The sequence below is a fragment of the Martes martes genome, assembly GCF_963455335.1.
Source record: "Martes martes genome assembly, chromosome: 5".
Classification (NCBI taxonomy): Eukaryota; Metazoa; Chordata; class Mammalia; order Carnivora; family Mustelidae; genus Martes; species Martes martes.
The window spans coordinates 22,047,485-22,072,613 of record NC_137892.1 but is presented as its reverse complement, the minus strand read 5'-3'; the positions used below and the strand labels follow the sequence as shown (position 1 = coordinate 22,072,613).

At 46.6% G+C, this 25,129-nt stretch overlaps 1 protein-coding gene across 8 annotated transcripts in view; it reads left to right on the top strand.

Annotated features, from left to right (window-relative positions):
• Nucleotides 1-291: 291 nt before the first annotated feature.
• TRIM36 (tripartite motif containing 36) overlaps nucleotides 292-25,129 on the top strand; it is a gene marked incomplete at its 5' end in the record, with an annotated part of 46,377 nt that continues 21,539 nt past the window's right edge. Inside the window, 4 exons of one of the 8 annotated variants that reach the window (XM_080804556.1) lie at nucleotides 292-354; nucleotides 14,609-14,843; nucleotides 19,271-19,300; nucleotides 23,287-23,612. In XM_080804556.1, the coding sequence (XP_080660682.1) occupies nucleotides 292-354; nucleotides 14,609-14,843; nucleotides 19,271-19,300; nucleotides 23,287-23,612 (654 nt within the window). Of the gene's footprint in view, nucleotides 355-12,430; nucleotides 12,531-14,608; nucleotides 14,848-19,270; nucleotides 19,322-22,510; nucleotides 22,536-23,269; nucleotides 23,613-25,129 lie in introns of those variants that run through there. The other 7 variants (XM_080804554.1, XM_080804557.1, XM_080804560.1 and 4 more) reach the window with 7 other exon arrangements.

Genomic DNA, 25,129 nt, shown 5'->3' with positions numbered 1-25,129 from the left:
CCGCCGCCGCCCTGGTTTGTTCCGCTACCGGGCGGCCCGGCCCCACCGCCGCACCCGGAGCCCGGGACGCCGGGCGCCGCTGCCTCCGAGCGCTCTCTGGCCTCCAGCCCACCCAGCCGCGCTCTGGGCTAAGCCCGCAGCTTGCTCACTTTTCCTCGTGAACCGCCTCCTGCAAGCGGCGCTTGGCAAAACTCAGAATAAAGCAAAGACGGGGTGGGGGGGCGGGTGCGGGAAAAGAACACATTCGATGCACCCGCCCGGGTCCTCCAGAGTCCGTGAAGGGTCGCAACCATGTCTGAGTCGGAGGAGATAAGTGAGTTTGGCTACATCATGGAATTGCTGGCCAGGGGCAAGGTAAGTGCCGGGGCGCGCGCGGCGTCGCGGGCTGGGCTCCCACCCCGGGCGCTACCCGGCCTGTCGCTGTGGGCGTCCCGGTCCCTTCCAGCGCCCGCGGACGGAGGGGGCCGGGTCCCGGGTCCGCGCTCCCAGCCAGGGCGTCCCAGCAGCTGCAGGATGCAAAGTGGCCGCCTTTTCTTTATCGCGCGGCATCTCTGAAATGAGCCGAGGGGACTTGGCGAGCTGGGCGACTGCGGGGGGCCTCCCGGGAGGGCGAGGGACGAGAGCTCAGCTCGCGGGGATGGACAGGAGGGCAGGGCGGTGGCCGTGGGGGCACTCTTCGACGCCCCCAGGGCTGCCCACGCGTGGTGACTTCGAGTGGGTGATCTCGAGCGTCCAGGCGCGAAGCGGGGAGAAGGGCTCGGATAGCGGATGGTTCGTCAGGCGGGCGGAGTCGGGTTCAGCTCGCAGGGTGACCGTAGGCCGGGTAAACAGGGGCAGAACCCCAGGTAGCATGGCCTTGGCGTCTTCAGCCCTCCTTCCAGGTCCCTAGCCACTGCCCGAGGCCCAGAACGGCGCCCGCCGCCTGCCTTCGGAGGGGACGGGGAACGCCAAGGAACGGGGTTTCAGCCCGGCACCTGTCCCGGACCGGGTTCGAAGCCGCGGCTGGCGCGGTCGGTGGCGCCTCGCGACCACGCCCTCGGCCGGCCCCGGTGGCCCGGCGCCTCGGCAGACAGAAAGCCTGGCGGGAGGCCGGCCTCCGCGCTGCCTCCGAGAAACTGCCCCAGGGAGGCTTCTAAGTGGTGTGCGGGCGGGAGGTGTCAGAAAATGCGAAGGCTCCACGGGGCGCCCTCAGCCGGGATTCGCAGCCGGCGGGGAAGCTAGAAACGGCGTCTGCGTTTGCCCCGTGCCCCCGGGGTTTCAAGCTAGTGCTGGCGCGGGAGGAGAGGACTTCCTGCGTGCGGTCGTCAGAAAGAAGGGTGCTTCTGCAGCCCTGGTGTGAGCCTCTGAAACTTGAGGCTCACACCTCACCAACCCCAACTCCGCTGAACGGTTTTAGGTTCCGGGCGGGCATTCCCGCGGCTCCCCGAGCTGGGTAGCGGTTAATGCACTCCCGGACTCAAGTGTCCTGGAGAGCCGTGCGCCGTCCAGAATGCTCTCTCCTGTTCTGCAAACGCGGGATAAATAGAAGGCTTATTTTCGCACTTCGAAGATAAGGGTTGTGCTTTGGGCCACCCCTGCCATTTGCACCCCGGGACCAGAAGGACACGTGGAGGACCCGCTTACCACTTTTCTTCCGACCCTGGAGGGGCTGATCGCACAGGCATGGGGACACCCGGGCCACCACATCCAAGCTCCTCGTCGCCCCAAGCAGCTTCCCACCCCACCCCCGGACCTGGGGTGCGTGCCATAACCTGGTCCACCCTCGGGAGGACTGACCCTGAGGAAAGGAGAAGGCCGGAAGGAAGCAGTGGTTCAAGCGATCAGCAGGACCCTGGCTGTCCAGGAGCTCTGGGGGGTGCGGCAGGGGTGGGGAGGAAAGAGGATGCCTTTTGTTGATTACAGAATAAATGGACCACTCTCAGTGGGGCCAGGAATGGGGTGACTGGGAGGCGAGTTCAGGCTTGCCACGGTCAGTCTTCAAAGTAAGTCAGAATTGCACTAGTTGGCTAAGAGTTTCCTTCTGTACAGGCAAAACTTGAAATTCTTTGGGAATGGTTCTGGGGTGGGATCTAGGAATCGGCAGTGTTCACCGCAGGTGGTTTTATTAAGCAGACAGATGAACTTCCCATAAACACTAAGTGCGCAGCTAGGGCAGAACCATTAGGGAATCCTTAAAACTTTGGATAAAATCAGGTAAACAAAACCAAAACCAGACCTCTCAGAATTACCAGTGTGTTCGCAATATCCTTATTGTAATGAAACAACAATTTGCAGAATCACCTGGCTTCCTCCACCGAATTTCTCTCACTGAACACGCACTCAGTGGTGGGCTCTATGGGTAGACACACTTTGCTAGGGCTTCAGCAATGGACCCGCAGCAAATACAGGAGCATCGTCAGCGTAGAGAGCCAGGTGTCCCTCTGAAATCTCAGGCTGGAAAGTAGGCTCTCTCCCCATAAGAAGTGAGTTCCTCCCTCTGCCTTTCTTGATGGGGTGCGAGCCAGAGATGTGGAGTAGTCTCCTAACCCTTTTCCGCTGCCCTTTCCCCTGCCCACGCTCTTCATACCTTCGCCCTGACTCCTTTTAAAACCCTCCTTGTGTGTGTGTGAGTGTCCAGGATTCGCTAGGGAGTAGCAGAGCTTTGAGACTGACTCGCTTTATTTTCCTTTGAGAAGTTAGGTTCCCCTTCCGTAGTTCAGGTTTGTAGTATAAAGGATAATGTGAAACAGCTCGAAGGATGCCAAGGCCCCCGAGTTAAATTAGGAGAGCAGAAGCCCAGAATTGTCCTGCGCCCCTCCCCTCCAGTCCTCTCTTCCCTCCTCCTCTGCTCCCCTCCCTTCTCATCCTTAGAAGTCGAGACCACCCTGACGTCTTTCACTTTTCTCCCAGGGCTTTAAAACTTGACGAAATTAACACGTGCTTGTTGCAGAACAGCCAGACTTTACAGATAGTCTTACAGAGTAAAAAATGCAGTTTTACTCCCACCTCCAAAACCCTGCCTTCCCCAGGGGCCGCAGTTTTCTCGTGTGTGTCTATTTCAAATTAAATTAGCTTATTGTGTGTTTTCTGAATGTGGGGAGTGAGCCTTTCATCTTAGCGTAACCTTAAACCCAAATAGCAAACTTGATCAACCTACTTGGTCAGCTTCTTTTACTCTACCGTGATGATGAACTTTAATATTTAAAGTCCAAGGGGGATCTCAACCATTATGGTCTTTCTGCTCCTCAGACAATACCCTGTTAGTATAGTGAATGCCTAGGATAATTCTCAAGTGGTTTAAAAAATCAACCTAAATGGACTTCCTTGTCTTTCCCTATCAGGGAAATTTGTACCATTTCTTGAAGATACTTTTTGGATGTTTTGTTTCTTTTGTAGCTCACCTCTTTGGACTGAAAGAGACCTTTCCAAATCGGTGGTCAGTACCTAGGATTACTCAAAGCTGTGTTTTCAAACTTTTGGACCCTAGAAGGTTTTGGCTTATTAATTTTTTTTTTTAAATTCTCTTCATTCACCTTTTCTCTTCACACCATTACATCCTCCTCTGGAATCATCCAATGAAGATTTGATGACAGGGACATAGAGGAATTTAAATTTAGTATACCCCTTTACATTTAGACAATTTAACATACTTATATTTATGTAAAAATAGCCACTTGTTCTCCATAGTTCAGTAGTTAACTGTTTGGACACCTCCAAGGTGTGCAATAGTTTGAGCAAAATGAGAGAGTCTTTGGAAAGTTTTCCTTTAACTCTGGTAGAGAAACAGGCAGTGATTCCATAATCTGGTGAATTATTACGTCCAACTTCGAACATCTCTGGGGCATAAAAAGTTCAAGAACTTCCACAAACAAAATTTACTCTAAAGCAAGAACATACTTGTACTCTGAACGAATTAGATTGAGAAGATCCTCAAATCTAGACTAATGGAAAGTCTTAAGCGTCTCCTGGGACCAAAACAAAAATACCACCAAATGATCTGTTTCAGAGGGCTCAATAGGTAGTTGCTCACACAACTGAACTCTAAACTGGGTGGTAATACTAAGGTTGGGTCCACTGCAAAGTATTCTTTAAAATATTTTTTTTATATCTTGGGATTGGGTGAGATGTGTGCGTGGTGGAGGGTAGGAAAGGCGCGCAGAAGATGTAGACTTTAGCAATATTTGAAACTAGCTAGCTTCGTAAATACAATTTTCCTCTTTTTTTTTTTTTACCATACCTAAAAAGATAATTTGAAAAAGAGTATCTTAAATTACTTAGTCAAATAATGCTTAAATCATATTTTTTATGCAACTAAATGACATGTTGTATTTTCACCTGTGGGTGGGCATTGCAATAGGGATGCTGGAGGGAGACCCAAGTTTGAATGTCAAGGCTTTTTGGTATTTAGTCATGTGACCTTGAGGTACTTAACCCCTGAGTGGAGGTGGAGAGCCCTTGTGGTTGGTCCATGGCTCCACTGAAGGGAATCATACCTACTCACAGGGTTATTGCCAGGATTAAATGAATATTTTATTTAAAGTTCCTCATCCTGGTATTGGCACACAGTAGGTCCTCAGTTCATGAAAGTTGTTACATCTAGCTGCTATGACAACAGTGTTAGGTTTTGAGACACCTCTTTCCAAACTGTGATTATTAATAAGGGGACATAGAGAGTTGCCAGATAAAATACAGGATGTAGAATTACATATGAATTTCAGATAAACAGCACATAATTGTTTTAATGTAAGTAGGTCCCTTGCAATATATGGGGCATACTTTTAAAATTTGATTTTATTTTATTTAAATTCAGTTAGTTAACATAGAGTGTGTTACTAGTTTCAGGGGGAGAGGTCAGTGATTAATCAGTTGCATAGAACAGCCAGTGCTCATTCCATCAAGTGCCCTCCTTAATGCCCATCACCCTGTTACCCTATCCCTCCACCCCCTCTCCTCCAGCAACCCTCAGTTTGTTTCTGTGCTTAAGAGTCTCTCATGGTTTGTCTCCCTCTCTGATTTCATCTTGTTTTATTTTTCCCTCCCTTCTCCTCTGCTCCTCTGTCTTGTTTCTTAAATTCCTCATATCAGTGAAACCATATAATTGTTTTCCTCTGATTGACTTATTTCACTTAGCATAATACCCTCTAGTTCCATCCACGTCATTGCAAATGGTAAGATTTCATTTTCTGATGGCTGCGTAATATTCCATTTTCTGATGGCTGCGTAATATTCCATCCCCACCTCTTCTTTATCCATTCATCCGTTGATGGGCATCTAGGCTCTTTCCATAGTTTGGCTATGGTAGACATTGCTGCTATAAACATTGGGGTGCAGGTGTGGGGCATACTTATACTAAAAAAAATTCATTATGTGTCTGAAATTCAGACTTATCTGGGTGTCCTGTGTTTTTGCTAAACCTAGCAACCCCAAGTGCAGGAATAACATAGTCAAAGGGGACCCACGGACAATCTCTAAATACTGCCACTGTGGTTCACCTCAGGCTGGACAAGGGACCCCTTTGCCACCAGTGATAAAGCCAGTATACTCCTGCCATTAATGGAAAAATGTCTGCTAGACAGTATTGTGTTCTTCTCATCAGATTTCAAATTACCAGTCTTATGGTGCTGTTTAGTAAGTAAATGTCTATCAGATTTCTCTCTCAATCTCTCTTTCTCTCTCTTTTTAAAAAGATTTTATTTATTTGACAGAGACAGACACAGCGAGAGAGGGAATGCAAGCATGGGGAGTGGGAGAGGGAGAAGCAGGCTTCCTGCCCAGCAGGGAACCCAATGCAGGGCTGGATCCCAGGCCCCAGGGATCTCGACCAGAGCTGAAAGCAGACCCTTAATAGCTGAGCTACCCAGATGCCCCAGATTTTCTCTTAAACAAACAAACAAACAAACAAACAATCAGAAGCTTCAGGGGCTGGGAAGATAAGGCTTACAAGACATCAAACATTCATGTACGAAATGAGAGTATGTAATCGTGTTCAACTGAGTGGAAAGACTCCAAGTGCCCAAGGAGTTCAGAATCAGGGGAGCTCATCAGTGAAAACAAGACCAATGAGGGAGGAGGCTCTAGGTCTGGAAGATGAGTAGGCTTGGCGAGGCAATGGACATCTGAACTTCCTGCCTTGCCGGACTCCTCTCCCCTGAGGTGGTTCCCATAGAAACACGTTATGACCGGTAAGCTTGAACTGTCCGAGGTTTGGGTCACTAACTATTCCTTGTCCTTCACCTCTGACCTCCTGATGCCCAGCGTGTAGACAGCGCCTGTGCCAATCTGCTGGGAACCCCTGTGATTGATTTCCTTTCCGGCTCCCTTGTTTCCCTTAACTCCAAGGGCTCTAATCATTTGTCCCTGGGCTGTCCAATGACTAGGAGTCCCCAGCAGGGGGCAACATGGAGGAGGATATGGCCCCCCTCCCCTTGTTGCGACTTCTTATTGAGGACATACCCACAAAAAGGTACCCTGGCTGTTTGATCTCAGACGAAACAGATTAAGAGCCAGTGGTGGTGCCCAGCAGAGACTGAAATAATGTATCATTGGGGGGAGCTGACTTTGCCAGGAACTTAGTCACTTGGTGGGTGACAGGAGTCAGTATGAAAAGAGACCAGGTCAGTTTAGCGAGTAGTGGGTAGCCTAAAGGGAAACAGGTTTACATTTTAAATGTCTGGTACAGAACACTTAGTGAGCCGTTCCTTTACCAAACCTGAAGGGGGGGGGGGGAGAGAGAGAGAGAGAGTGAGTGTGTGTGTGTGTGTGTGTGTGTGTCTCAGGGGTGTGGCCAGTTGTTGGCAGTTGAAGTAGGGGGAAATTGACAACATCCTTCCCTGACCTTTTGGACTTGATGAGATAGACAGATGCAAGCCAGCTCAGGCCTCCCTGATGAGGGAGGAGCAATTAAGCAACAGGGGCATGAGATAATGTAGGCAAGCGTGCTGAAGGTCATGGACTTGCCGGGAGCGCTCGCAGGTGTGGAGTAAGGCTTCCCCGTGTCGAACCTTGACCCGTATTTTTAAGAAGAAAGTCTTGGAAGAGGAGATGCTAGGGTACTCCAAACTAGGAATAGGTACCAGGTAGGTACCCAGGGATATCACCCTGGGTACCTAGCAATGCAGATTGGGAGAATAATGATTTAAGAAACCCAACAATACAGATCACTCACATCATTCCCACTTAAAAGCCTTCAGAAGCTCCCCGAAGTCTTCAGAAGAGAAGCGAGGCATCCCAGGCCCTCCGTACTATCCACTAGCCGAGACTCATTCTGTTACTGCAAGTTCACCACCCCTTCTGTCTCTTGCCCCCCAGCATACCAGCATTCAGATACAGTCATTCACATGCACGTAGAGCCCTCTCTGCTGTCGCCCCACACTAAGCTCCTTGTAGTCTAGGACCTTAGCTTACCCTGCCCCTGTGGCAAATAGAGCTATAGGGATAGTGATACCCATATGGAAAGTCATCTGTAAATACCCAATTGGTAGGCTGTTCTTGTAATCTAGGCACGGGGAGTGGACCTGAGCAGGGGAATTAGCTGTAAGGATGAGAAAGGATAGGATCGGAGAAGAAACAAGAGGATTTGAAGGCTAGCCAGAGGTATAGGGGAAGGAGAGAGGAGGATTGAAAACAAAAACAACGGCAAAAAACTCCCCAAAACCAAAAAACCCAAACCCACAGGATTTTAACTTGAGGAACTGGGAAAGATCTGGGAAAGATCTTGGTATCTTTGATAACTGGGAAGCTGGTCTGTATGCGTGCTGAGAGAAGTTGATGAGATGACTCAAACCCTCGCAACCAGAGGGGTGGGGGAGGAGGGCGGAGGGTGAGGTAGAAATGACTAGAGGTGGCAAAATGGTTTAGAATGGTGGTTTACACGTTTTGCTCTCTTCCTAGCAATGTGCCCCTCCCCCCTGTTGCTTTTAAAACTTCATGGGTTAAGAGTTTAAATGACCATGTATTAAAGCATTTATGGATTAATTATGTAAATTGCATTAAAAATGTTCCAGAAGGAAAACATGCACATATAAAGTACACATGATGCCAGAAAGTGTGAGTGAAAAGCGTCTTCCACACCTGATTCCAGCCCTTTCTCTATAGTCCTGTTGCTATTTTTTTGTGTTCTATGTTGGAGACTTATTTTATTTACTAATTTTCCTATATAAGCTAATATACTTGTCTCATGTTTTTTTGGCCAAAGTGGTAACATAGAGAATCTATGGCTTTTTACCTTTTCTAACACGATGTTTTAAAAATCCTTACTCATCAGTACATTTATTTTAACTGCTGCACAGTATTTCATGGTATGGTTGGACATCATGGATGATAGTTTCTATAAATAAGGCCCCAACAAGATCTTTGTACAGGTTTTTGTGCATACATGCAAGCCTTTCAGTAGGAGAATTCTTAGAAGTAGAATTGCTTAGTCAAAGGTACACGCATTTAAAGTTTTTGATAGGATTTGCAAAATTTCCCTTCCAGTTAGCTCTACCAAACTACAATGTTGCGAAAAAGCTTGAATGTGCCTAGTTCCCCACATTCTGGCCAAGTGTGTTAAGATTATTTTTGAACCTGGAGAATCAGGTGGAAAATGGTATCTCAGTGACATCTGATTTGCATAATGGAAGGAGGGCTTTCGAATTTATTTTCAGCCAAATGTTGTCTGTACAAGTTTAATCTTTAGCTCATGTTAATGAAGCCTTCTATTCTCTTTTAATCAATTAACTAGTTAGTTTTGGACCAAAGCCTTTTCAGGTGGGCTGATGCGGGATTACAGCCAGAGGGGAATAATTTAACCCAAAGACCAGTGTTAAAAACAAACACTGATATCTTTTGGTTTTGTTGACTGTTTCCTTTGCTGTGCAAAAGCTTTTTATCTTGATGACATCCCAATAGTTCATTTTTGCCCTTGCTTCCCTTGCCTTTGGTGGTGTTTCTAGGAAGAAGTTGCTGCAGCTGAGGTCAAAGGGGTTACTGCCTGTGTCCTCCTCAAAGATTTTGATGGATTCCAGTCTCACACTGAGGTCTTTCATCCATTTTGAGTCTTATTTTTGTGTGTGGTGTAAAGAAATGGTCCAGTTTCATTCTTCTGCGTGTGGCTCTCCAATTTTCCCAACACCATTTGTTGAAGAGACTGTCTTTTTTCCATTGGACATTCTTTCCTGCTTTGTCGAAGATTAGTTGACCATAGAGTTGAGGGTCCATTTCTGGGCTCTCTATTCTGTTCCATTGACTTATGTGTCTGTTTCTGTGCCAGTACCATACTGTCTTGATGATGACAGCTTTGTAATAGAGCTTGAAGTCTGAAATTGTGATGCCGTCTGCTTTGGTTTTCTTTTTCATTGTTCTTCTGGGCTATTGGGGGTCCTTTCTGGTTTCATATAAATTTTAGGATTATTTGTTCCATTTCTTTGAAAAAAAAAGTTGATGGTATTTTGATAGGGATTGCATTGAATGTGTAGATTACTCTAGGTAGCGTAGACATTTTCACAGTATTTGTTCTTCCAATCCATGAGCACAGAACGTTTTCCATTTCTTTGTGTCTTCCTTAATTTCTTTCATGAGGACTTTATAGTTTTCTGAGTACAGATTCTTTGCTTCTTTGGTTAGATTTAGTCCTAGGTATCTTATGGTTTTGGGAGCAGTTGTAAATGGGATCAACTCCTTAATTTCTTTCTTCTGCCTCGTTGTTGTATAGAAATGCAATTGATTTCTGTGCATTGATTTTATATCCTGACACTTTACCGAATTCCTGTATAAGTTCTAACAGTTTTGGGGTGGAGTGTTTTGGGTTTTTCATGTAAAGACAAGAGACAGAATGGGAGAAGATATTTGCAAATAACATATCAGATAAAGGGCTAGTATCCAAAATCGATAAAGAACTTATCAAATTCAACACCAAGAACAAATAATCCAATCAAGAAATGGGCAGAAGACCTGAACAGACAGTTCTGCAGAGAAGACATCCAGATGGCCAACCGACACAGGAAAAAGTGCTCCACATCACTCGGCATCAGGGAAATACAAATCAAAACCACAATGAAATACTACCTCACACCAGTCAGAATGGCTAAAATTAACATGTCAAGAAACAATGGGTGTTGGCGAGGATGTGGAAAAGGGGAACCCTCCTACACTGTTGGAGAGAATGCAAGCTTGTGCAGCCACTCTGCAAAACAGTATGGAGGTTCCTCAAAAAGTTGAAAATAGAACTACTCTACAACCCAGTAATTGCATTACTGGGTATTTATACCAAAGATACAAATGTAGTGATCCAAAGGGGCACGTGCACCTGAATGTTTATGGCAGCAATGTCCACAATAGCCAAACTATGGAAAGAGCCTAGAAGTCTCACAGATGAATAAAGATGTGGTATACATACACAATGGAATATTATGCAGCCATCAAAATTTGAAATCTTGCCATTTGCAACGACGTGGATGAACTAGAGGGCATTATGCTGAACGAAGTAAGTCAGTCAGAGAAACACAATTGTTATATGATCTCACTGATAAGAGGAATTTGGGAAACAAGACAGAAGATCACAGGAGAAGGGAGGGGAAAACTGTAACAAGACCAATGTCAGGGAACAAACTGAGGGTTGCTGGAGGGGCAGTTGGAGGGGATGGGGTGGCTGGGTGATGGATACTGGGGACCGTATGTGCTTTGGTGAGCGCTATGAATTGTGTAAGACTGATGAATCACAGACTTGTACCCTGGAAACAAATAATACATTATATGTTAATAAAAAAACCATGAAATTAAATAAATTTAAAAAACCAAAGACTGATATATAATGCTTTTTAATGGTTGAGTCTCTTAAAAACTATATGGGAACATGGTGTGGTATGTAATACAGGTAACCAAATGATGCAGGCATTATTTTTATTATTTTCCTTTGGATTAGGATGTTTCAAAACCCGTGGGAAGGAAACAGCCTCAACTCCAGCATGTGGGGCCTCAGAGCGGGCATTAATCCGGATCAGAATAGTCCAGTCCTTGCTCAGCAAGGCGCTCGTCCTCTCTACACCTCCCGGGTGAACCGAGGGCATTCCGTTCAAGACCATTGCCATGGTCCCTTCACTGCCGGGTTGGAGAAGAGGCTACCGGGCTGACCATGCTGTGGGAAGACGGTGGGAACTCTTCCCTGCGACGCACGTCTCCCAAGTAGAACATAAAAGTGGGCAGCATTTCACACCTGACCGGGATTCCTGGGATGCCGCTGAGGTCCCTTCCCCCAGCTGCTGAGAGCTCCCCTTTTCTCGGTCTCTAGGGAAGGGTGGAGTCAGCCAGCCGGGAAGGCAGTGGCGGGTCCCACACTACGGCGTCCAGCCGTCCCAGGTGATTTGTTTTCGGGTCGCGGTGAAACGAGACACAAGAAAGGTGCTTGAGTCGCGGCAGGTGCATGTGGCGCAGCTGGTCCCTGAGCCCGCCAAGCACCGCGTGTCGGAGCAGCCCAGGACCCGCGGCGCCCCTTGGCCCCGCGCCCTCCGTCCCCAAGGGGGCACCCCAGGGCGGCTGTCCGGGCTGGAGGGTGCGGGGCGGGGAGGGCGCTCCCGCGTGGCCGGCTCGGGTCCCCAAGCCCGCGCCACCTGGCGAGAACGTGTCGTGCGTGACAGCGCCGCGCCCGGGGGTGTCACAGCAGAAGCCGAATACGAGTGGTTGGCGACCCGTTAGGGACGTGAAGTTCTCCCGATGCACTGGGCCGGAGGAGGAGGAGGAAGAGCAGGGCGGAGACGGGGACCCGCTAGGGGATGCCCCGGCCCGGGAGGGGGTGCGGCGGGCGGGGTCTCGCGGCGGTCCTCGCCTCCCCTGCGCGCGGCTCTCCTGCCCCCGCCGGCCGTCTAGAGTCAGGAAATGCGGCTTGAAGGGGATGCTTGGCCGAAGCGCAGGGAAAGCCAGAGGACCCGCAGAGGGGCCGCGTCGGGCCGGCAGCCAGGGCCGCAGTCAGCCGCAGCCCCGCCGGCCGCTCCACCCCAGTCCCGCCCCGGCGCCGCCCTCCGCTTCCCTGCCCCCTCGCTTCCGCCCCTCGGAGGCTGCCCGCGGCGGCGGAGGGGGCGGGGCCCGGGCGGCGGCGGCGGCGGCGAGAGCCGGGAGCCCGGCGCGCGCGCCGCCGCCCCGCCCGCTCGCCCGGCCGCCGCGCGCCGCCCCGCCCCCTTTGTGCGGTGGGCGCTGTTGCCCGGGCGACGGCGCCGCCCCGCCCCGGCCCCGCCCCTCCGCGGCGTCGGCGCCGGGGTCTCTCCGCGCGGCCGCCCGCCCAGCCGCAGTCCGCAGGAGCCGCCGCCGCAGCCGGCCGCGGGGCGGGATTCCGGGGCCGTCGCAGGGAGCGCGCTCGGCTCTCCGCGCCTGTGTTTCGCCCGCCCCGCTCCTCGCCGCGTCGGTCCGCTGGCCGGGTCCGGCTCACCAGCTCGCCCTCCGGCTCCGAGCCCAGGCTCCACGGCCGCCGCGGGGACCCGCCCACCAGACCCTGCCCGGGCCGCACGGCCGCCTGTTCGGACCCCGCCGTTGATGACACCTGGCAGACGGCTACCATGGAAGGGGACGGTTCCGACTCGCTGGTGAGTGAGTGGGCGACGGGGGCCGCCGCCTCACGCTCCCATGGCGCCTCCCCGGGGGCCCCCCGCGCGCGCGCTCCTCCGCCCTGAGCCGGAGGGAGCCTCTTCTCCGGAGGAGCGAGGGAGGGCGTGTGGTGGCCCCGCTTCCTCTTCGCCTTCCGCGCCCCGGGTTCCGCAAATCCGGGCGCCCCCTCTCCGCCCCTCGGAGGGTTGGACCCCGGGGCCCCTGGGCCCGCGAGGGGGCGCCGACCGGGGGCGGCGATCGCTCACCTGAGCACCTCGGGGCGTCCGGGCGGGGCTCTTGCGTGGGGTCCGCGCTGTCGGATTGCCTCGGCTCGGGGAGTCGGCCGCCCGTCGCGGCTGGGGGCGCGCGTCCGGCCGCCCCTTTGTCCCGGAGCGTTGTGGGGCCGGCGCTGGGGTCCCGCTCGGACCCCCGCGGGCGCGGCCCAGCCCGGCCGGCCGTCGCCGCGAGCGCAGGGTCCTCCCTGGCTTCGCCGGCTCGGGCTCGCGCGCGGGAGGCGGGCCGGCCCTGGCCGCTGTCGGGGTGCAAGAGGTTTTGTTGGAAAGGCTCCGATCTGCGGTTCTTTCCTAGTTGCTCGTTTGCCGTCGAACCCCGTGGATTCTGAGACAGCCTGATTGTCGGAGCCGCCGCCTCCCCTTTCTTTTAGTGGCTCTAAAATGAAAACTCATTTGGGCCATAATTACTTCGTATCTGTTGTGGTTAGAAAGCTTATGCCCTGCTTCTGTGTACCAGAGAGGTGGAAGGAAATGATTTGGGATCTTCCTCTGGGAGGTACACCTTCCATCAAATGGGAATCTGTCTCGGACCTTCAGAACAGAATTTTTCTTTGAACCTACTTTGGACATTCAGAACGATATTTTTTCCTTTGAATCAGGTGTCAGATTCTCGGTGAAACGGGATGGGATGTGAACATTCTATTTTCTTTGCCGTGAATTGTGAAGTGTGGTGGTCTTCCAAATTTAATAAAATCCTGAGATGATGTGGGCCTCTATGAAATATTTATTGGATGATGCAGCAAGAAACACAGGAAAGGCCATGGACCGTGAGAAAAGCTAGTTGGATGTAGTGCTATTGTCAAGGATTATTAAAGCCTTTAGTGTCACTGGAGGGGGAATAGAAGAGCATACATTTTTATTTAATTAAAATAAGTGAATTAATTCAATTCTAATTTTTTGTGGAGCTCCAGTAATTGAAATGATTGTACAGGGTTAGGAGTACTTTAAAATCGGACTGTAAAGCTACAAGAAGGCTGAATATAGATTCATAGCACCTGCCTTTTGGGGTGGGGGCGGGGGAACTGCATATGGAGAGGGTGGTAAAAGGGAGTATGAGGTCATCAAACCTTTTTGGTTGTTACAAGAGACTGAATGTTTCTCCTGGAAAATAATGCAAGCCGGTAGTACTGAGAGCCCTTAAAATGGTGCTTTCCAGTCCTCTCCATTCCTTTCAATATTCATCAAGTGCTTTTAAGATAACCACTTTGCTAGGCAGCAAGAGATCCTCAAGCATTTTAACTACATTACAGTTGCAGCATATGAAAATTGGTCACATTTAGTGTAGAAGATTGCTGGTGATTCAGCTTGTAAATAGATTTCAAGGAGGCTTCCATGAACATTCTGGCTAACTGAGTTTTTGCCCCCTCTTGTCTGGCCACAGGGTTAACTGTGCCCGGAAGGTACATGGCCTTATCCTTAGTGTGCTGGCTTCTTAACTCTTACTGAAGTAATCTACTTTTTGGATGTGTCAGATGTCCTAAATTAGTGAGTTCACTATGATTTGAGTAACTCCGTAATTGGTGGAATATTACGATCCCCTCATATTTCATGCTGATTTTTCTCTGACTTCAGTGTTCCCATGTCTGCGTCCCTTCAGTTCTAGGCTGTGGGTGTTGAGGGGGGCCAGTGGTCTGGGAATTTCATTGCCGGAAAGGAATTTCAGATTATACACTGTTTCTTCATTCCTTTGGGCATGGTACACACACGTACTTAACCAAGAGGTATAAGCGCGTTAATATATTCCGCCCACTGAGAGCTTTTGATTCTGATCTCTTTTCCTCAAGGTTACCATTAAGAATATCGAAAGAGAGCTCATTTGCCCAGCATGCAAGGAGCTGTTCACCCACCCGCTGATTCTCCCTTGTCAACACAGTATCTGTCATAAGTGTGTAAAAGAACTCTTACTGACCCATGATGACTCATTCAATGACGTGGGATCGGACAACTCCAATCAGAGCAGTCCTCGACTTCGGCTCCCATCCCCTAGCATGGACAAAATTGACAGAATTAGCAGACCAGGTATGTGGTAGAAGCTTGGGGCCTGGGAGTTTCAGCGATATCTGTGGAGGGGAAATTATTTTTGCCATTATGCGGGTTGGTCTTTCTGGGTGGGTAAATTTAAAACTAGGTGTAAAGGAGCCCTTCCCTTTTTTCCCATGTCAGAATGAACTTCTCTTGTCTCCTGGTATGCGGTTAAACTGGGTTATTGAACACCAGCTTTGTGTTAGACCCCTTAATAATCGTCTGTATCTTAGGGGGTGTTCTGATCCTCTGGGGTCCTTTATATGAGAGATGAAATAATGGACCACAGAAGTACTTACTAGGGAATCCTTTGTCTATGGTACTGTGTAAATGAATATGCCATAATGACTATTCGTAGAAGGCTTTTGAGATGAGTTATTTGGTGTCATTTTGTTCTACCTGAGGATTTTTTCTTCTTCAGCCACTTTAAATCCATTGTTTGAAATCAGGATTTTGAATATTGTGTAGAATGTTCTGTAGGGGTAGAATTCTGGAGTGATGGGAGTAGATCCACATGTAGAGCACAGATACTCTTTCTTTCTTTCTTTTTTTAAGATTTTATTTATTTGTTTGACAGAGAGAGAGATCACAAGTAGGCAGAGAGGCAGGCAGAGACAAGGGGGGAAGCAGGCTCCCCGCTGAGCAGAGAGCCTGATGCAGGGCTCGATTCCAGGACCCTGAGATCATGACCTGAGCCAAAGGCAGAGGTTTAACCCACTGACCACCCAGGTGCCCCACCCTGTATCTTTCTTATACAGCTAGAGTTTAAATTGTTTCCGGTTGGGGTGGTATTACTTTCTTCCTTCTGGATATCCACTGCAGGAGTTAGATAGAGTAAAATGAATCTGAAATCCCAGGGAAGAGGGCCACTGGGAATTTCAGGGCCAACAGCATCAGTGAGGACCAAGGGGAGGCCGAGGTTTGGGTAGAAATATCTCAGCGTCATGTTAGGGATATTAGGAGAGGACGTGAGTGGCCATCAGCCCCAGACTTCAGGCCTTTATTTCTGCCCAGTTTGGGCTTGGAGGTTTTAAGCTTGATCCTTTAGGCCACTCTGTTTATTTCTCCCTATTGTAGCACAGGAATAAATTTTTAATCTTACATGTAAAAAAAAAAACCTGTTAGAATCTCCTTCCCCTCATTTGCATTTAGCCAATGCTGTCTCTCTTGGTCCCCGCTGTGACATGGAATCTTGTCTTTGTGCTCCCTCAGACAGTGGATAAAAGTGGATTTGGTCTAAGAGCAGTATTACGCCATTTTAAAAACACGTATTTTTCTTTAAATGGTAATCATGAATCACTTAGAAGCTGTTTTGCATGTATAAAAAATTATAAGCATATATTTTAAAAAAAGAGCATGAAGTGACTGGGGATGCAGGGAGTGTGAGGTCAGAGAGGGTCATGGTTATTATGAAGTCATCACTTGTAGGTTTCCCTCCCTGCTAGGAGCTAGCTGGCACTGGGAGGAGGGGGAAAGACAGGTTTCAATAGCTTGAAATTGCCTTCCAGAGAAAACATAATCTGTTGCTAGATCCTCATTGGCTGGTTAGGGACAGAACCCCAGTTGGTTGACCAAGGGAATTCGCTTTTTGTATATTAACATTTAGCACACAGCATTCAAAGGAATTTTAGTTATGTACTAATATTTCTATAATTCTGTGAAATCCTGTATCTTATGTGGGCTTCTAATCTTAACATTTGGTTGGTGTTTATATATGATCCTTACGGAGTTTGGGTGAAATACAGACGAATAATTAATTTAGGAGCTCACCTAGATAGTGCCTGGTGGATGTTTAGTAAATACATGTGGAGTGGTTGTTGCATGACAGACCTCAGCTACAAGATTTCTATAAAGCCTACTCGAATGGCTTTTACTCAGTAATAGTGGCCCTTTTCCTCCCCAAGAACAAGAGATCCATTCCACTGCACTTTACACCTTCAAGATCAGAAATGCAATTACTGAGAAGTCCTGGCTCTCCTTTAGGAAGAACCCTGTCAAGTTGTATCATGTCCTGAGAAAGCAGGGAGTTAGAAAACTTCGAAGGGCAGTTTCAGGAAATAAGAGAGTATATTTAGCTTGGAGCAGGAGAGGCTGCAGAACATGAAGGCTGTCTAGAGAAAGAGAAAGTAAACTGGGTGTCTACAGCAGAGGTTCCAGATCAGTGAGTGAAGGAGGAATGCAGATCTCAGGCTCAGTGGGGAAAAGAAAAGAAACACCACAGGCTTTCCTAAGATGAGACTGTTAGCCCCCTGTCCGCAGAAGTGTTCCAGTGCGGGCTCAGATTTACCATGCTGCAGGGACCAGATACATTAGGGAAGCTGGCCCCAGGCATAATAAATACAGGAACCTCTTTCGTCATACTTCTTTGGTACAGAGACTGTAAATAGTTGGTTTTCCCACTAAGTCAGCTGCCATAAGAAAACCAGCAGCCCAGGTAGCAGCAGCCAGCTGACTCCAGGCCTCTCCTGTTAAGAGATAGCGGTGCCTGGTTCTGTGGACTAGAATGGACGCCTTGTCTAACCAGGCAGGAGCCGCTTGGCAGTTGGCACTATTTCATTATCATAGGGGTATGGAGGTGCCAGATTGTCAGATTACTGCCCCCCCCCAAAAAAAAAAACCCTGACAGTGGTTTTGATGTGTCATCTGTCTTAAACCTTGGCAGTTAATTCCAATTATTCAAAAACTCCATGCCGGCTCAGCATAGGATAGGGCAGCCAAGACGCATAGTCGACTAAGACCCACCCAGCATTTGGGGCCGCCCATGTTTGAAGTCCTTGTTTTAAGCAGTGGGTGAGTGACAGCCCTTTGCAGACATCGTAGAGGGGATTTCACCTTGGGTGGTCCGTCCTTGTATGTCAGCTGCTGTATCTTCTCCCACTCTGAAGTTCCCTACCTTGTGTTCATTTGCATTCATTCAGTCAACACACATGTCATTGACCTGCTGATTGCCGGATGCTGCTAAATGCTGAAGAGGAATGAACAAGATAGATCTGTCCCTCCTTTTTGAGAAGCATATAGCCTGACCCTGTACGGAACCTCATAGTTAGAACCCAGTCATTCATTAAGAAGAGCATAGGGAGCAAAAAAAAAAAAAAAGCATAGGGACCAAATGAACGAGTACAAAGAAAGCAGTCAGAGGGTGGGGAGACCCTAAGTGTAGTAATCATTCCTGGAGGCTTTTATCAAATGAAGGTGGATTTCAGGGTTGCCCTTCTCCTAGTGAAAACAGCTTTAAATGAGTAGACATGACATGACATGACATAACATGACAGATATGATGCTGCCCTCCATGTATGGGGCATTTGCCTCTGATTTTTCTTTGCAGAGATTCAGAAAGAAATTCATAGGGAAGTAATGCCCCCCCCTTTTTTCTTGGCAGCTTTCTTCTTCTATTTTTCCTCATTTAGATGCACTTGGGAAGGAAGTCCTATTCTGAGCAGTTGGTGTGGGAGGAGTAGAATTCTAAAAATTAGTTTTGCCACTGGTTTAATAAAGGGATTGATTAGACCAGGACTGCCCAGAACAGTAGCCACTAGCCAGCCACGTGTGGTTCTTGAGCAGTTAAGATGTGCTCGTCTGAGCTGAGATGGTGCTGGGAAGCATAAAACATCCCCCGAATTCCAAACACTTAGAATGATGATCACCTAGGAACTACCTCCAGTAGTTTGTAACTCTCTTACCTTTTGAGGTGATGGTATTTTGGATATATTGGGTTAAAGAAATAACAGCTGTTATTAAAATTAATTTCACTTGTTTCCTTTTCATTAATCTGGCTCTTGGAAAATTGAAAATGGCAGATGTGGCGGACGCTGTTGGCTCACGCAGCCCTTTTTGAATATCATTGCCTGGGAGATTTGACAGATTTTTTACAATAAAAGGGTGCCTGGGAAGGCAGGTTTGGTTTGTGTGTACAACACAGTAACACATTCAGTTACAGAAAAATAGCCATCTTAACTATACATTTTGGGTCACCTCTGCAAGCTTTCCCCCCATTTTGTGTTTCTTTTTGTCAGGAAGATACAGCCCATTTTAGCAATGTTTATTTACAAGGTTGATACATGTCAGTAAAAAAAAAAAAAAAAAAAAAAATCAAACAAAAGATGCTTGCTGTGGCTGTGTATTTTCAACAGTTACCGGAGATATGACTGTTTAAAAATACGAATCTATAAGATAGGGTTTGGGCCTCTAACGGGCTGACCCAACAATGATTAATTTTGAGCGCCAACGTCCGCTCCATGAATGCTTTACAGCGAGGGTTTCATAAATAACCACATGTGCTGCGGGGAAAAAACAAAAACATTTTCTTACTGTTAACTCAAGAATTGTGCACAGGACACAGTTGCTGCTTTATCTTTTGTTAACAAGTTGTGAATCTTCTCTTTGAAATTAAATTCTAAATCCAGCTTTCTGTTCATTGTTCACAGCGTCACAACGGAGATCTTTGGGGTGGAGAGGTAGAAAATGCTTCATTGCTTGTGTGGCCGCAGGCAGCATAGTATTAGAGTTGACTCTAATAACCTTGTTTATCATAAAGTTCTTAAACATCAGTGGTCAAGTGTTCAAAATTTTCTCGAAAGGGGACAAATTGGCTGAATGACTTAAAAGGTCAACAGGACTAAATTCCAAGTGAGGGCTGGTGTTTTTAAAGGGGGCTCCGATCAGAAATGCTTCCCTTTTGTCCATCCACATGACAAGGGTATTTTTGAAGAAAATTGACATACCCCTGTTGGGAGCTTTTTCTAAAAATAACCTTAAAAATCCTTTTCATTTCTTTAGTGGAACAAAGCTTCTGTCCACGGCCATCTTGGTACCTTGGGGAGGTTAAATGAGCCAGGACTTTATTCTGCATTTAAAAATGGGCCTAAAGGTGTTGGCAATTTTTTTGTATTTAATAGGAATGACCTTCACTTGTTTTGTGCATATGGTGTCTTTCCTCTGTTAATGGTCTGAAGTGTTTGAGTTTTAACACTGAGGTCTTACCCATTTGTGGGTAAAGAATGTACACTGCTTTTTCAGGCTTTCCAGAGTATTTGACTCCTGGCAAATGATGGGCCAACCCTATCTTATTAAAAGGAATTTTTTTTTTTTTAATATTCCAGTTGACCTTTAAAGTAAAATTGGGTACTTTTTTGTAGAATGCTGGTGATACCTTATATTTTATTGGAGAAAATAAACACCTGAAGTGTTATCCCTTTTCTGTCTTCCTTACCTTCCTCTCTGTGTGCCTCAGTTTACAGATCTTATAGTTCTAAAAGCCACATGTCATCCTTTCGCCCACAGGCTTTAGCGAATCCCTGAGAATTTTCAACGTTGAGATTTAGTAAATAGGAGGAAACTTAGAAGCAGTTGACTTTAAAAACGTTCATTGCTTGTTTCCGATTTTTTTATTCAGATGGTAGTTGAGAAAAAAGGTTTGCAGGTTAAACATGACCATAGTACTAAAAGGTAATAGTAACTTCTAGGCATTGGGCGGTCATGCTGGTCTAAAAGAGGCATCAGCCCATTGCCGGGCACCTAGAAGCCCGACCTGAATATCCAGCATTGGGGAGACACTCACCTCTGCCTGGGAGGTAACAGGGGAAGTAGCTTGTAGTCAGAATTTGGGGGAGGATGGAGCTATCTGAGGTGTTGAACCCGTTCTGAGTGGACTCAGTTTTGAAATACATGATTGTCTCTTTGATACTTAAACGACAGAACCTAATAATGCCTGAAAGCTCATTTTGGGGGGAGATTTGCTATAAACCAATTGGAAGGTTTTTTTCCGGAGCCTTCATTTTAAAATTGTATCATGAGTTACACTTGTTTAATCTGTCTTTGAGGTCAGGGAATATGGGGGGAAAGAACTGATGCTGCAGGGTGACAGTTTCAGCCCCATACTATCGGCCCCATAAATGCAGTTTGATGTACACAGTTGCATTGCTTGGCCTGCATTGCTTCCTTACCTTCCAAAGTCGTCATTACTTTTTTCTCATTATGTCATGCTATAGAGAAGTATCACCCAGTGGAACATTCTGTGATATGGGAATGTTTGTTTGACCCTGTGTTCTAGAATATGGGAGTCATTGGTCACAGGTGGCTCTTGAGAATTTGAAATGTGGCTAGTGCAACCAAGGAACAGAATCTTTAAATTAAATTTAGATAGTGACATTTGGCTGATGGTTACTATAGTAGACAGCAAAGCTACAGGGAGTAAAAATTTGACTCTATTGCGTTTCATTCTTATTTCCACCGTCTTGATTTTTTTTTTTTTCCGCTAGATTTACTTCCCAGAATATCCTTAGGTGTCTTCTGTTTCCTTATTGCCCAGAACATACACTCTATCGTTTGCTTTTGAAAACAGTGGTGGAAGTTTAAGACAGATGAACTAAAAAACATAAATGCTTCAGCATTCACAGAAACACGGGAGACTTTTTTTTAAAGATCTGTTTAGGAAAACAGCTAAGGTATATTGTCTTAATATTTTGTCTCATTAAGCTAGTGAGATGCTTTACATCTTATTTTTGGAACAAAAATAAAAGAGGTTTACAGAAAAGGGACGAACTGTCTTTTTTTCAAATTTCTGAACCTGAAGGCAACAGTCTGGGTGTCACCAGTATATAGCAAAGCATGACTTTGTTGTGATTTAGTTTGGTTTGATCCTGTTCCTTAAATTGATCGCCACCTTCAGTGAATAAAACCAGTAATAACCCACTTTTTTTTTTTTAATAATGTCCATTTTGATTTCTATCATCTGCGTCATGTGGGGAAGCATGCAGTGAAATGTGACTTTCCATTTGTTTCAACTTGACCACTGCACTCTGTCACTTCCAGAATTCTCGGCTTGTCTTTTCATGGAATGATACGTTTATTGGCATGTGTCTGAAAAGTGGCTTTGCGGCTTATTTTGTTCTATGCCTGCCATGTTGTGAAATATCTTGGACTTGCGTTGCATGTTTTGAGAATTATTATAAGAATACATTTTATGTAGAGTTTTCTCATTTTTATGGGGCAGTTTTTTTGTCATGCTTTTTTTTTTTTTATAGGTTTAGAAATGTCAAGGTAAACGAAGATCTTAACAATACTCTGCATGTTTTCTGCATAAGTAGTTTTGGGGACCCAGGGCTCCTTAGCATGCTGTAGAGTCACTTCAGATGAATAATATTCTGGACTGATGGCTGAATTGTACCTTCAGTGACATCATGCCAGACCTATTCAAAGACAGTCTGTTCAGTGATGATGGTAATGTGCCAAGGCACTATTAACGTAGCTGTTGAAAGACCTTTTCTAAATGTGGTACGCTAACTTCAGCCATTTGTTTTTCATACTGGATCCCTGGCAGAATGAAGGAAGGCTTTAGGTGAAGAAGTTTTGTGTTTATAAATTAGGTAGTTAACTTGGTGGGCAACCAAGACTCATCCTGGCAGGGTAGATTCACAAAGGAGAGCAGGGAATGTGATAGGCATGTACTTAGGCTAAAGGGACAGCCCCAGATTCCTGTGAACCTGTAGGTAAGGACGGTCATGTCTTGATTTCTTGCCCTGTTAAAATCAGGGTAATATTGAACAGAAGTGTGCTATGTGTGGTCATTGACTATGTTACATATATATTGGAAAATTATTTATAATACTTTCTGGGTCAACTTGTGGCTTACTGAATTAAGTAATTTTAATGATTCTTTTTTTCAGGTCATAAGAAGATACTAAATGGTTGGTCCCTCATAAAGTCACTAGAGTCTAGGTCTATGGATGAGCTTTTCACTCTTTGAGAGCTTGTACTCAGTTAACGAATGACTTAGCCTACCCAGATAAAACAATACTACCGTGGGAAACTCTCTCTCACAGCGATTCTTAACCGTTTTGTGAATCCGTTCAAAGCTATGGCTTGTTGAACTGGAAAATAACCATAGGTATATAGATGGAAAATTTTGCATGCAGTTCTAAATAGTGTACGGAACTGTTTGGATCTTTTTGGAGCCTATCCATGGGGCACGGATTAGGGACTCCTGTCATCTACGTATGAACTCACTTTATCCGCCAGCCAAGGCTGTATTCACTTAAATGAAAACCAAATTAGTGGATATGAGATACAGAAATAACTACAATACAAATATTAATGATATAATTTAAAAAATGTGACCCTGTGTAGTATTGTATTCTGTGTTTAGTCCAAATATCTGGTTTGATGTGGCTTTTTTATGGGGTTTACTATAGCTTTTCCTTTCCTCTTTGATACGGGTCTAGTAAGTGGGGCTTGTCTTTTGTATACAAAAACAAGCATTAAGCCTTTTTAGAATACTGATTCCAGTGGAGTCACTTTGAGTATTATTTCTGGGCAGGAGGGAGGGGATGGGGGGGAGGAGCTATGTATGTAGGTCTGTCTCTTTCCAAATCATCACTCCTTTCTTCTTCATTCTGTTCATTTTCCTACTGACATAACTAAACAAGGACTTCCAATCACACAGGCTGGAAGCGCGGTTCCCTGACCCCTAGGACAACCACTTTCCCTTGCCCCGGCTGTGAGCACGACGTGGATCTCGGAGAACGAGGAATCAGTGGTCTGTTTCGCAATTTCACTTTGGAAACTATCGTGGAGAGGTACCGGCAGGCAGCTAGGGCGGCCACGGCCATCATGTGTGACCTCTGTAAGCCACCACCCCAGGAGTCCACCAAGAGTTGCATGGACTGTAGCGCGAGCTACTGCAATGAGTGCTTCAAAATTTACCACCCGTGGGGTACGGTGAAAGCTCAGCATGAGTACGTGGGTCCAACTACCAACTTCAGGCCCAAGGTAAGAGCAGTTTTGACTGCGTTAGAATATTCGTATTGCAAAAGGAATTGTAACGCGTCCAGAGCTCAACAGCAAGAATGGGAAGAGCTTGAAAAACCTGTATAAGAGGGGCGCCCGGCTGGCCCGGTTGGTAGAGTGTGTGACTAGATCTTGGGATTGTGAGTTCAAGCCCCACGTGCAGCGTAGAGCTTACTGTAAAGAGCTAGCTAGAAATAAGATGGTGTTCATGAACATAGAAACCTGTATGTTAAAAAAAATGAGCACACACACACACACACACAGCCTGTGCAAGAAATTGAGGCCTGGTATCTGGAGTTCTTTCGTAGGTGGCTGAACGCCTCCACACAGCCTGAAGGCAGAATTCTGGATCTCCATGTCACAACCCAGGGTAATGGAGTACGATGCTCGAATGTTCGTCATGATACCTCTGCGAACAGAGCAAGGGCTGCGTTGTCTCAGAGGTACTCTGAGATTGAGAAGGGTGTGAAGTTCAAAGGCTTTTTGTGCTTTAAGTGGTAAACCCCTAGTTGTCTAAAAGATTTGATTGGGAAGCATTTTTCTGATGCTTCCAATTAGCTAAACTTGTGCTAGGGATAAATGACAGTAAGTACAGCCTAAGGTTCTGAAGCTTGTTCATATAATAATCTGAAGTGGAATTCGCATTTCTTAAATATTCTGGGTAATCTCTCTGGTCACGCCCACAGGACCCTTATGTGCTGTTGTTTGCCCTGCTCAGTGGTTGAAAAGTAGAGTGGAGTTTGGATATCCTCATCTGAACTGCTTTCTGATTTGAGATAGGTTTAAAAAGAAAAAAACCTAATAGATTCTTTGGATTAAAGTTCTTATTCCTTCCACCTTAGTAACTTGTGTGTGAAAATCTATTTACATTCTTGAGCATAAAACTTTGCCCTCATGTTAATTTGTAGTAGAAAAATGGGGCACGCCTGGGTGACTCAGTTGGCTAAGCGTCTGACCCTTGATCTCAGCCCAGGTCTTGATCGCAGGGTCATGAGTTTGAGCCCCTCATTGGGCTCCATGGTGGGTGTGGAGCCTACTTAAAAAAAAAAAAAGGGTACAAAAAAATCCCGACGTTATCTTGAAACTATGAGCTGAGTATGTCTAACATCATATATATATGGGAAATTTTTTTGTAAAGTAAGCTCTGTGCCCATTGTGGGGCTTGAACTCACTAAGCATGAGCTCAGGGGTCACGTGGTCTACTGACTGAGCCAGTCGGGCACCCCTCTGACATCATTCTCTGTGGGGCAGGACTGGTTGGTTAAACAAAAGCAGTCTGTACTTCTATACTTTGACTCTCTTTTCAGAACTGTGTCCATGTGGCAGTAGATTTACCAAAGAGTTTTTAATCCCCTATTCTGTTCCTTATCTCATTTTAAATGTGCCAGGTCACAGACTCTTAACAATTTATGACTTCAACTTGGTGCTTTAATGCCTCTTTTAGAAGATTAATTAAATTGATTAATACTGTTCCATTATGAAAGAACCTGTGATGATTA